Source organism: Natrix helvetica, assembly GCF_964273705.1.
Source record: "Natrix helvetica genome assembly, chromosome: 3".
NCBI classification, from domain to species: domain Eukaryota; kingdom Metazoa; phylum Chordata; class Lepidosauria; order Squamata; family Natricidae; genus Natrix; species Natrix helvetica.
The window spans coordinates 125,628,946-125,642,429 of NC_138549.1; the positions used below are offsets into that span (position 1 = coordinate 125,628,946).

Below are 13,484 nucleotides of genomic sequence, written 5' to 3' on the forward strand. Positions count from 1 at the left end.
ATAAAGTAAAGAATAAACAAACAAGCATGATGTCCCGTATTGTATCTAATTCATTACTGAATGCTTGTTGTTCCCTTATTGTCCCAGGTGCTTTCTCACAACCTCTACACTGTGCTTTGTATTCCCCATGATCCTGTAGCTTTGGAGGAGCATTTCAAAGATGATGATGATGGCCCAGTATCAAGTCAGGGATATATGCCATATCTCAACAAGTATATATTGGACAAGGTAAGATTTTTTTCTCTTTCACTCACTTTGCTAGCCTGAAGTTCAGCCTCTCTGACACTTTGGATAAGCTGATAGTTCCAATTTTTGCTGGCAGGTTAATGTCTACAGGAAGACTTTTTAACCAGTTAGTTCTTTGTTTTTACAATTACTTTGCATATACAAGAGGGAAAATGATCTCTATTTCTGAAAAAGGGAAGCCTTCCAGTTCTCTCCTCCCAAAGGGTAGCATGGCTACATGTTTATGTGGCTTACCTAGAAGAAAAATATTATTAATTGAATGTGCTGTTGTTTCATGTCAAGACAGATTTGTTATTCTATATCATAGGATTTTTCTCTGGGATGAACAATTCATTAGCACATTGTTGGAAAGCCCTCTATTCAGAAATGTGCTAAAAAAAAGTGCAGCACAGGTGTGAAACATGACCTATAGTAGTATGCCCAGACTTGATGTGCTCAGAATGTGTAGGTATATGAAATATAATGGCTTAAAGTTAGGCTTACTGGGAATTATGGGCGATGCAGTATAATATATTTGAGTGCAAGCAATTGGAGAAAATTGATTTACAGCAGTAACAGAGAAAACTGGATAATTCTGGGTACAATTTGCTTAAGAATTAGTAGGTTGTCTTTATAATGTATTTAAGAATATAATGTTCCTGAAACTTCTGAAAATTGATCTGGAATTACTTAAACCGCAGTTTCATGACCATGATGGTGGACTTGAAGCTGTTCAGACTTGCATCTATACATGTTTCATATCTCCTTCCTGTTCTTCCTACACTAGAAGAACAGCCAGAATGATAATTTCAAATCTTTACGATACCACTTTTTTTAAAAGTCAGAAAAATCCTGTGATTATCAAATCTTTATCTTTTGATAACGGCATCCATGCTCACTGCATGTTACATATACAATTACTGCAGTTTTTGCAGAATTCCACGTATCCTGTTATGGTCTAAAAAGTTATTCAAAGTTATTAATAGTATGAAACTCAGCAAAATCAGTTTGGCTAGTTCATAAGCAGGTTGACGGTAGAATGTTTCCAATATTTCTTGCTCCATCCCCAGAACCCTTCATACATTTAAAAACAGAATCAGTTTTTGACTCTTAAAGTAAGGAAGGCACAAAACAAACATTTAAATGGACAAACAGGGAGGAGGAAGAGGAGGAATAAAGCCTGCATGGTGCATAGGGAGGAGGATAAAGGGGGGATTAGCTGCATTATTATGGGGAGGCTTTATCATCTACAGCCAAAGCTCTAAAGTAGTGATCTATACAGCTCTCACTTTGATGATGTTCTGATATATTTGAAAACTTGATTTTGCTCCCAGACCTGGGGGTAGGGTATCTATTGGTGCTTTTCTGAGCTTGGTTATTTTCTTGCAGACGTTCCATTACCCAAACTAGTTAATATCATTAGCACCAAGAACCTTTCGATCCTGAGCTACAAATATTCTCCTTTATCCCTGCATTGTGTTCAAATGTGGTTTGCTTAGTGATGGTTTATTACGTAAGCTAAAGTTGTATAATTGTGATAGCTAACTGTTCCTCTCCATTTAGAATTAGCTACTGTAAGCCCCACAGTAAAACCCACCTGCCCCTTTTGTGCAAAGAAAAGACAAGGGGACAGCTGGCTCCCTATATTATAGTACAGTGATGATGAACCTTTTCAGCACCAAGTGCCAAAAAGGGAGCACACGAGTGCAGCACCGAGTGCCAAAAAGGGATCACGAAAAGGGAGTGGCCAGGAAGGGAAGCTGCCTAGGGGCATGCGCGCATTGGAAAATGAACTTCCAGTTTCCAGCGCGTGTATGTGTGCCGGCCAGCAAGTCTTCTGGTTACTGCTGCACATATGCAAGTGCCAATCAGCTGGCCAGCATGCATGCTCACACCGGAAAATGGAAGACTAGCTCTTCTGGTTTCCAGCACTGCCGCACGCGCAAAGGCCAGCTGATCATCACAGGCGCACCAGAAACCTGGAAGAGAACAGGTGCCGCCACGCATGCCAGGCAACATGGTTCCATGTGCCACTTTGGGCACGCATGCCATAGGTTCGCCATCACAGCTATGGTACTTGCATTTGCTCTACTAACTACATAATCTCTAAGAGTTTATCTTTGAGAGAGAGAGAATGATTCTCAGCAGAAAAAGTGATTGTCCATCCCAATCCAATCCATGATTGCTTGCATTAAAGGAATTCAGCCTGCTTCTCTTTAGTGGCATTCTGAAGTTACAGTTTGAAGCATCTTTCTTTTGGGAGCAAGATCTATGGAATTCTCTTTTGCATAACCATTTTTAAAATAACCCTGTTGCTTTTTTTAGAAAGCTACTGAGGAAGGCATGATTTGACAAAAATAGGGTAGTAAATCAAAAGCTGTAAAGTCATTACATGTTCCCTACTTTTTCCAATTGTATGGCTTATGCTATGAGATCTGGATCAACAGAATTCATCTGCCTTAAATTAGGATTGTAGTGTTATAATCTTTTCTTAACTTTGTCTTCAGTCAGTAGGGGAAAAACCTTTTACATAATTCAAGAGTTTTCATTAATTGTGAACAGAGTGAACCAACAGCTGAAGTATGAAATAGTCAAGGAAATGCACAAGAATTTAAAATAAATTATTTTGGAACTAACCTATTTATTTATTAACTTAGCACTAACTGAGGAAGAGATGTTGTTTTAAGTTGAGGACAAAGGAAACTTCCTTATGGAAATCTGCTTCTGTTATAGTATACAAATTTAGAAATATACAATATCTAGAAAGCCAAGAAAGATCAAAAAGATAATATTTGAGTGCAGAATCCTTTGCATATTGCATCATGAAAATCCGGTTTTTGAAACACTTTCTATTTTCTTTCAAAAAGAATGGGTTTCCAATTTTTGTTTTTGAGGGAAGCCTCAACTATGGATATCCCTGTTATGAAAAGACCACTGTTCAGTGATGGGACAGGTGCCTTTTTATGTAAAATATCCCAAATCCGGCATGTCAGTGTAGACTCCTGTGATATAATGGAGAGTTAGTGCTGTTGGCAACTTCAGTTGATGCAGGTTAACCACAAGAACAGCATTATCATTATATTATTACTTTTCAAAAAATGAAATGGATTCCCCAGCTGCAATATTTTGGCTAAAGATAGATCATATGGCCAAGGAAGATGCCATCAGTAGTCTCCTTCAGTGTAAGATCACTTTCTGTGGGTTTTGTATCTTCTTAGGGCTAAAAATTCAGGAAAAGCTGATACTCTTAAGGTGTCACTACACTGAGGCTGATTTATGTTTCTATTGTTGATGCTCCATCAGGGCAGGATATGGGGGAATTGTCTTATGGTGTGTGTGTGGAGATTGGATATGTGTACCTGGCCTGGGAAGGAAACTTAGTGGAGGAGGGTGGAAAAGAGGAGTTGAGGAGATAGGCGAGTAGGGAGATATGGTAGGAATCTGAGAGTGGGCCATGTTCAGGGACACCGGGTTGAAAGAAATCTTGCTGTCTGTTTTGTTGCTTAGGACATGGATCCTCAGTGATCCTGTACTTTGGCTGTGCTTTTGAATGCCAAGTTGGTGTGTAACAAAACCCTCATTCATGATCTCATCTTGGAGGAGGGTGTAACTTGGCATGTTTTTACTGAGATCCAGAGGGTCTCATAATTGTGCCAAGCAAGGTTTTGGTTTCTGTCCAAGAGAAGGAGAAGGGATGAACATTGTTATCTATGTTGAGAGAGCTTTAGATTCTTTCATACCATGGATAAAGGACAAATTTGAATGCTCTGCTGGATGCCATTTATTTCCCACTTCAATCGATAGCTGAATATATGCAGATAACTAGCTTGTATGAGCTAGACCAGGGATGTCAAACTTGTATTATCACATTGCCTTCATGTGACGTATCATGACTTCCCCCCTTCGTTAAAACGGGTGGCCGTGGCCACAGGCCCGCCATTTTGACATCCCTGAGCTAGACCTATTTAACGGTCTGTATGGTCACTGGCAATCACCTATGAAATGAGTGCTAATATCTGAAATGGTGGAGTCGGACATCTTCAGAGATAGGTTGTCATTTGGACATTGGATTCATAGATGCAGGATAAGCCTTTCGTAGAAGTACCTTCTTGAGGGATGGAGGTTTAGGAGGGAGGGGGATTTTTAAACATCACCAGAGATGCAATCTCCCCATATACATTCTAACTTCTGAGCAATTAAAAAGTGTTAAGAAAAACCTCCGCCATGCTGTTATTCATCTACGTAATCTACATAAAATAATGCAGTCTTCCTCCCTTCCCCAAATCCTTCACTCACTCTCACAAGCAAAGAGGGCCCTTCACTGGAAAAAGAAAGAGAGACAAAAGCCTACTTCTTCCCTCCCATGGAAGCACATTAAAGTACCTCCACTTTCATTATAGTTACCATAGAACGGTGATGGCTAACGTTTTTGTCATTGTGTGCCGAAAGGGTGCGTGTGCAACAGCGTCCACCCCCCCCACCCATAATACAATGCATGCGTGACACCCCATGTGCCCCCCCCCTCACCCATCTTTGGCTTCCAGGTTGGTGCAGGAGGCTTTCCAGGCCCAAAATGGGGTGTGGGTAGGCCTCGTTCAGCACCCCCATTTCCCATTTTGGGCCTGGAAAGCCTCCTACACCAACCTGGAAGCCAAAACAGGGCACAGGGGGCCACACAAGGCCTAAAAATGCGAGTGCCTCCCACACATGCGCACGCATCCCCCGTACGCTCCCTGCGCATGCACAGCAGAGAGCCAAAGACCAGCTGGCTGGCGGGAGGTACTTGCTGGGTGGAGCTGGGCTGGGGTGATGGCTGGCGTGCCCACAGAATGGGCACTGTGTGTCACCTGTGGCACTTGTGCCATAGGTTCACCATCAGGGCCATAGAACATTGAACTACTTCCCTAGAAAGAAGGAGAACATGTGGATCCCATACTACCATTCTGTAGATTGTTCCATCAGTGGAGAAGAGCAAGAGTTAAAGTTACATCGAGAATTAGAACTTCTTCAGGAAGAAATGTTAATTATGTTAAGTCTAAGAAATACAAGGCCAAGGGTGGTTAAGTTGTGGGAAAGGTGTCAAGAAGAAATTTAGAATTAAGATTACAACAGGTATAAGAGGGATCTGGGCTGTTACATTGACAGAAAGGACTCAGGGAATACTGCAACTGTCTTAAATATGAGTCAGTTGCCAATCATCTGAATTTTGATCATGTGATCATGGAGATGCTACAATGGTCATAAGTGTGAAAAACGGTCATAGGCAGTGGTGGGTTGCCAATTTTGTTACTACTGGTTCGCTCATGTACTCGCAAATGCTTGCTCGTGCACGAAGAGTCCAGGCAGGTGGGTGGAACCTCCCGTGGCTGCTGCTACCGGTTTGCCCGATCTGGGCCGGACTGGGAGCAACCCACCTCTGGTCATACGTCACTTTTTTCAGTGCCATTGTAACTTTAAACAGTCACTAAATGAACTGTTGTAAGTCAAAGGCTACCTGTATGTGTGTGGCCTAGAAATCCTAACTACATCATGAAAAGTAGATTAAAAAACTGGCGTAAAGCATAAATACATAGAGCTGTCCCAAGAATGAAAAAAAAAAAGCAAACAAATCCTAACCTCAGTGAAAGAGCCCATCAGTGATTGTATACTACTTTACTTGAAGGCAAGTATTTTTGCATAGAGGAAATGAACAAAGCACACACACCAGAAAACTGGTATAGCATTGTGGTAAAGAGATTAAATTGTGCATCAAGAAGGCTCAAGTCTGCATCTTGTCTCTAGCAAGCAACAGTCAGCTATAATATAATCACCTCCCCCACCTCCATGGCAAGACATAATATACACTGATGGCAAAAAAAAGAGAGAGAGAGAGAGAGAATGCAGCATTAATTTATGTCATTTATTTATTTGCCAATGTTAGGTACTACCCATCTCACTGTCAGATATTAAATATTACTATATTTATAATTCATAACTCAGCCTTCATGCCCTTTGGAGAGGAAATGCAAGACATGTTTATTTCTGGCTTTGGCAGTTGTATTGAGGAATTGGCACACATTTGACAAGCAGATGTGGCTGATTTTTGCTGCCAAATTTTGATAACAATTAGGGGCTTGGAACTATCTGTGAGCTGTGGGTTTCTCACCCCATTTAGGAAAATAAGTGACCATTATTTGTCTCTCGGTAAAAATGAACCACTTTCCTTTTGCAGGTAGCAGAAGGAGCTTTTGTCAAGGAGAGTTTTGATGAACTTTGTTGGACATTGACAGCAAAGAAGAATTATAATCCAGATAGGAACGGGAACAGTGTTGTATCCCATGGAGATGCTTTCAAATTATGGTGCCTCTTTAACTTTCTCTCTGAAGACAAATACCCTCTTGTTATGGTCCCAGATGAGGTATGATTGCATTGAAGTTTTTTTTTAAATAAACAAAAATGTTCTTGCTTTAGTTAATTATTATAGAGATTATTTGAAACTCAGTGTTGTGGCATGGTAAGTATCTGCAGCTAACTATGTATTTATATATCAGTTTGCAGATCTGTAATATGCAATACCTCATGATTTGATAAACTATAATAATAATAATAAGTTTGAATTTATTAGCCGCTCCCTTTCCAAGTAGGACTCGGGGCGGCGTACAATGGGGCATATGAAACACAGAAAATATATAAAAACACATAGGCGTACATACAAAACATACATACAGATACACGAACACGGACTCGAACTCGGAGGAGGTAAACAATTTACATCATATAGACAGTTAAAAAACCCGCATTAAAATACCCCAATTATAAAAACCCCGTATAGAATTAAAATTTAACGTTTAAAATACAATTTAAAACCAGTTAGGAGGAATAAGAATAATTACGATTGAGCCAGGCCAGATAATTGAAAGAGGTGGGTCTTCAGCTGTACACGGAAGGAGCGGAGATCGGAAGTAATCCTGATGTCACGGGGGAGGTCATTCCACAGGGCTGGGCCCACCACAGAGAAGGCTCTGCTCCTGGGTGTCGCCCCCCGGCACTGTTTGGCGGACGGCACCCGGAGAAGTCCCTCTCTGTGTGAGCGAATTGGTCGTAGGGATGTGTGAGGCAGGATGCGATCCTGCATATAACTAGGCCCTGTGCCATGGAGCGCTTTAAAGATCATAATCAAAACCTTGAAACGCACTCGGTAGACCACAGGAAGCCAGTGCAGCTCGCGCAGGAGAGGTGTTACAGGGGAGTATCTAGTCCTCCCCATAATCACCCGCGCGGCCGCGTTCTGGACCAACTGTAGTCTCCGAGTGCATCTCAAGGGAAGCCCCATGTAGAGAGCATTGCAGTAATCCAGGCGAGACGTCACTAGCGCATGGGTGACTGTGCGTAGGGCATCCCGGTCCAATAAGGGGCGCAATTGGCGCATCAGGCGAACCTGATGGAACGCCCCCCTTGCCACGGCTGTTACATGGTTATCCATGGACAGCCGGGCATCCAGGAGGACGCCCAAATTGCGCACCTGTTCCATGGGGGCTAGTTGGACGCCCCCGATGGCCAGAGATGGAAGCACCTGGTTGAACCGGGAGGCCGGAAGCCACAGCCACTCCGTCTTGGAAGGGTTGAGTTTTAGTCGGTTGCCATCCATCCAGACCCGTACGGCCTCCAGACACCGGGACATCATTTCGACGGCCTCATTGGGGTGGTTCGGAGTGGAAATGTATAGCTGAGTATCATCAGCATACAGATGATATCCCACTCCAAAACCACGGATGATCTCGCCCAGCGGTTTCATATATGTGTTGAACAGGAGAGGCGAGAGCACCGATCCCTGTGGCACTCCACATGTGAGTGGCCTCCGGGTCGAACTCTGCTCCCCTGTCAACACACGTTGCGTCCGACCAGAGAGGTAGGAGCCAAACCACCGTAAAACGGTGCCTCTGACTCCCAGCCCCTCTAGCCGGTGCAACAGGATACCATGGTCGATGGTATCGAACGCCGCCGAGAGATCTAATAGGACCAGGATAGAGGAACAACCCCTATCTCTGGCCCTCCAGAGATCATCAACCAATGCGACCAAGGCCGTCTCCGTGCTGTGCCCGGGTCGGAAGCCGGACTGGCGCGGGTCTAGATAATCATTTTCCTCCAGGTGACGTGGGAACTGCTGTGCTACCACACTCTCTACAACCTTCGCTAAAAAAGGAAGGTTGGAGACTGGACGATAATTGACTAGGTCCGTTGGGTCCAGGGAAGGCTTCTTGAGCAGGGGCCTCACCACCGCCTCTTTCAAGGCGGCCGGTAGAGACCCCTCACCCAGCGAGGCGTTCACCAGGCCCAGGAGCCAGTCACGCGTGACCTCCCAGGATGCCAGTACAAGCCAGGAGGGACACGGGTCCAATAAACATGTGGTGGGTCGCAGACGTCCACGCAACCTGTCCAAATCCTCGATGGCAACCGAGTCAAACTCCTCCCAAAGCGGTCCCTCAAGACTCGCAACGGGCGTCTCTACTGAACCACTGAAAGGGGTCCATCCCATCCGGATTTGAGCGACTTTGTCCTGTAGATAATTCCCAAACTCCTCTGCTCTACCCTGTAAAGGGGCTTCCCGTGGTCTCTCAAACAAGAGGGAACGGGTCACCCGAAACAGGGCGGCAGGGCGGTTATCTGCAGACGCAATAAGAGCAGCGCAATGTTGACGTTTGGCCGCTCTTAGTGCCACAAGGTACGTCTTCAAATATGCTCGTGCCTGTGCTCGGTCAAATTCGGAACGGGAGGATCTCCAACGACTCTCTAGGCGTCTCTTGTGGCGTTTCATCACCCTTAGCTCCTCGGTAAACCAAGGTGCCAGGGTGGTTCTTCGCCGCAGGAGAGGCCGCAAAGGCGCCACCCGGTCTAGGGCCCCGGTAGCCGCACTATTCCATGCGACTACCAGGTCCTCTACTCGGGGGCGGGTCAGGTCCACAGGAGGTGGCCCAAGTTCCGTCTGGAACCTATCCGGTTCCATCAGGCGCTTGGGGCGGAACCATCTAATACCTTCCAGTTCCGCCTCCTCGCGGCGGGGGGTAGCACCAGGGAAGTCCAGCCGGAGAAGTGAGTGATCCGACCATGACAGGGGAATAGTGTCTAGATCCCCTATTCCCAGATCACTCGTCCACTGGCCAGAGACAAAAACAAGGTCCAGGGTGTGGCCTCCCTCGTGAGTAGGGCCCTGAATTAACTGGGTCAGGTCCATGGCTGTCATGGAAGCCATGAACTCCCGAACCCCCTCAGACGCTTCTCCCATCGACGGCAGATTAAAATCCCCCATCACTAAAAGTTTGGGGGTCTCAACCGCCACCGATGAGATCAGCTCAAGGAGTTCGGGCAGGGCTGCTGAAGTATAGCGAGGAGCCAGGTATACTATCAGCAGGCCCAACTGCCTCCCTGGGCCCCATCTCACGACGAGGGACTCACACCCGGATGTCTGCGGCACAGTGAACTCTCTCGGCTCTAAGTCTTCCCGGATAATCACTGCTACCCCACCGCCCCTTCCCTGGGCCCGAGGCTGGTGAAATGCTCGATAACCTGGAGGGCACATTTCCACAAGGGGTAGACCTCCCTCGTGGCCCAACCAGGTCTCGGTTATTCCGGCGAGGTCCGAGTCCCCCTCCAAAATTAGATCGTGGATGAGGGGGGCCTTATTAACAACGGACCTCGCATTGCATAACAGCAGTCTCAGGCCTTGGGTCTGTAGATCCTGACCACCTAGTATGCAGGGATTGGTACAAACGACCGGGAATGACCAAAAACCCCGGTCTCCCAACCGACTACGTGCTCTTAAACTGTCCTCGCACCTGCCCCTCCCTACGACCGTTGGTATTAAGGTGCCCTGCATAGGAATGCTATCTTCCCTCTCCTCCCCCACTCCGCCCCCTCCTCTTTCGACCACACCTAAGTGCCTGGCTCTTCCATCCCTCCTAACCAGTTCCCCCCCCCCCCCATCCCTACAACCCCTCCCCCCCCCATCCTTATAACCCCTTACAACTTTTAAAAAACATTTAATTAAAAAACCCCTTAACGTGCGCTTCCTCCACCTCTCTGGGTTAATGAACCCGTCCTCAAGGTGGGCCCTCGAGAGGGCTGGGGGCCAGACCTGCGAGAGAGGGGACTCCCGCAGCTGCAGTAAATCCGACTTCGTGTACATAAAGATCATATAGAAAAAATCATAGGGGCAAAGTTAGTTAGTTACAGATGCTGAGGATGTATCCTGGTTTGTCGTAGATATTGTCCTAACCCTAGGTGGAAAGGGTAAGTTAGTGGGCTAGTCGATGGTAAAATAGATTAATGAGGTTTGAAGCTGTGGCAAGAGAATCAGTACTCGATAAAAGCAGGAAGGAAAAAGTCACACCTTCAGCAACTGTCCACCTATCCCCCTGGTGTCTCTCCTCCATGACCAGGCCCAGGAAAAGATGGACACTTGCCTTCTTGGGACCCCTGCTGCTCATCTTCGCAGGGGCTATTGTTAGATGTTAGACATGTTAGATGTTAAACATGTTAAATTCCACAACCTTAGATTTCAAGCTTTCCATTCCAGTTGTCTTTGCTCTGATGTGGTTCACTCAGCTCCCCCTCCACCAGCCGCTTCGTTTAGCTCTCCTCTCTTCTCCTCTCCTTAACTCCATCCACACAACGAAGCGGTCTTCCGGCTTTCCGACCAGCGCCCCGGCCAGCACGCCAACACACCAACACGCCAGCCACCATCATCGTGACTCCGCACGTCTCTCCACCTCTCCACGCCTCTCGCCTTTCGCCATTTGTCTCTCCGCTTTCGCCTTTCGCCATTTGTCTCTCCGCTCAGCGCCTAGCGCTCTGCTCAGCGTCTGGCGCTCCCACCAGCCAGACGAACACCCCACTACACACCTCTGCTCGCCTCTCACTTCTCCGTTCCGCTCTCCGCCGAGCGCTCAGCGAAAGGCAAACGGCGTTCGGCGCTCTCATATTCATACTGAGCTCGGCGTCCTCAGCGTTCCCGGTTTCCTGCCGGCCAGCCGACCACCCAGGTGCCCTGCCCGACCCATCATAGCCAGGCAGAGCCGGGGGGTGGTCACCGACAAAGCCCGACCCTCAGAATGATATTGAGGGTCGGCAGCACCTCTCCCAGCTGGGAGGCCCCTCCGCAATTCTGCGGAGCTTACACGACAGCCGCCATTCGCCCCGGAAGCTCCTCCTCCCCACTACTCTACTCTAACTACTCTACTCTACTCTAACTACTCTAATTTGCATTTTGTGCTTCTGGATGATCATTCTTTTGAAAAAGCTCTCCTTCACTAATCATCTTAATTTTGTCATGGTCTCCCTCTGAAGGATTTGCCCTCGCTCTTGTCTCATGTGGGCTTATATTTTTAGCTTTTTGTTTTATAAATTTTGCAAAGATGTCACTGTACATTTGGATGCAGCTGATTTATTTTATAAATCAAAAATAGCAGCTTCGAATACAGATGGCTACGTTAGGTTATTTCCAATAACTAGTTTTTATTGGCAAGTCTATTATATTGCATTTTAAGCATAAGTACTACATTGTAAGGAAAAAAAACCTTGATAGAAATAATTATTTAAAGCTATATATTTAAATTCACCTTATCAATGGGTACATGAGTAGAGAATGCATGAATACGCTAAACTATCAAACATACTACTCACATTGAAGAACAATTGCCAGGAAATATGTAGTTTGAGGCGTCTATTAAGGTTAGTCATGCATATGCAACACCATGTGTGTGTATTTGGGGGACAGAGATAGAAAATCACCTAGTACGCACAATGACAGGATGTGGGATGTATTTTGAATTCTTTTCTTTTATGCATAGAATAGCTGCTGTGGGTTGCAGCAGCCGTTCTAGGCTCACTGATGTATCTATCCCAAAAGAAAGTATTATTGCATCCATGTTTTCCTTTTTTTCTGGAGAGTGAAACAGACTATATGTGGAGATCAAAGGAAAGATTCCCTCCAATTACCTTGTAAAATAAGATTTGCCTCAGAGACAGAAACTAGTCTAAAATCACCCACTACCTTCTGTGGCTAAATAGCAGCCTGACTTTGGAACTTCCCAGCTCCAGTTCAATCTCTGAATCACCATGCTAATTTGATTCTATAATCAATTAATGACTCTCTATAATTCACTCTCTAAAATGATTACGCATAGTCAAGAAATGCTGTCCAATGAAGTAGAATTACTACTAATAGTACAAACTCTAAATTCCACAGTGCTTGCTGATAAGAGGAAAGGTTTTTTTTTTTAATCTAATGTATAACACCTCACTTCTGTTGGCCTGAAATCCAGCTGTAGGTTAGCCAGGCATAAACGTATCATCTTCCTGGCTCTTATACTTTCCCTCGTATTGTCTAACATCTGCAGGTGGATGTAGTCAACTTTCTTTTCCTTCACACTTTGCTCTCTTCTAGATTGCCTCATCCTACTCCCCCCACCACAGTTCTTCAGAAGAAAAAAAGCATTGCATGAATATGAAGTCAGCAGCTAAGCTTCCTGTTTCCACCAAAGTATTTCCTGTTTCTTTAAATTGTAAAAAAAAAAGGTCTTGGTAAACTAGAGTTGTTTGGAGTCAAGTTTCAGTTAATATGTTGTTTTGGAGAGGAAAGTCAACATCTTGGGGCAGTGGTTTTATTCATGTTGCAGTTCTGAGCCCAAAGAACTTTCCTTCCCATTCTAGGTTCAACTGAATTGTGGTAGGCTTTCAAACTTGTGCTAGATCAGAGGTGTCAAACTTACAGCATCTTGTTGTCATCACGTGACATCAATTAATGTATGCACTTTGTCAAAGATTGAAATAAGATTGGTTTGACATGATCTGTTTTTAATAAACCTGGTTGATTGGTCTGCAGCTTCCTGGGTTTGTTTATTTTCCCCCCTTTTTCAAGGTGGCAACCACGCCAGCTCTTTTCCAACTCTCAGGTAATTGCTCAGTGCTTCAGGATTTTTGAAAGATATGATAGAATAGTTCATCTGCCAGCTCCTTCAGAACTCTGGGATGTAATCTGTCAGGTCCCAGTGATTTATATTCCTCAAAATCAGACAGGTGTTCTCTTACCATTTTCTTATTTATTTAATATTTATTTTTAGTCTTTTTTACAGTTATGTCTTTGGTAGGTTGAGCTATAGTTTCTTTTTGCATGAAGTGATTCAAAGAATGAGTTAAGAAACGCTGCTTTCTCTTTACTGCCTGTTACTTCCTTGTCATCTTCCCTATTTAGTGGACTGATTGTTTCTATGACTTTTTTTCTT

The 13,484-nt window shown here is 45.1% G+C and overlaps 1 protein-coding gene across 1 annotated transcript in view; it reads left to right on the forward strand.

Annotated features, from left to right (window-relative positions):
* DEF6 (DEF6 guanine nucleotide exchange factor) overlaps nt 1-13,484 on the forward strand; it is a 65,001-nt gene that overhangs the window by 31,101 nt on the left and 20,416 nt on the right. Inside the window, exons 2-3 of the mRNA XM_081946941.1 lie at nt 88-228; nt 6,437-6,622. Coding sequence (XP_081803067.1) covers nt 88-228; nt 6,437-6,622 — 327 coding nt within the window. The remainder of the gene's footprint in view (nt 1-87; nt 229-6,436; nt 6,623-13,484) is intronic.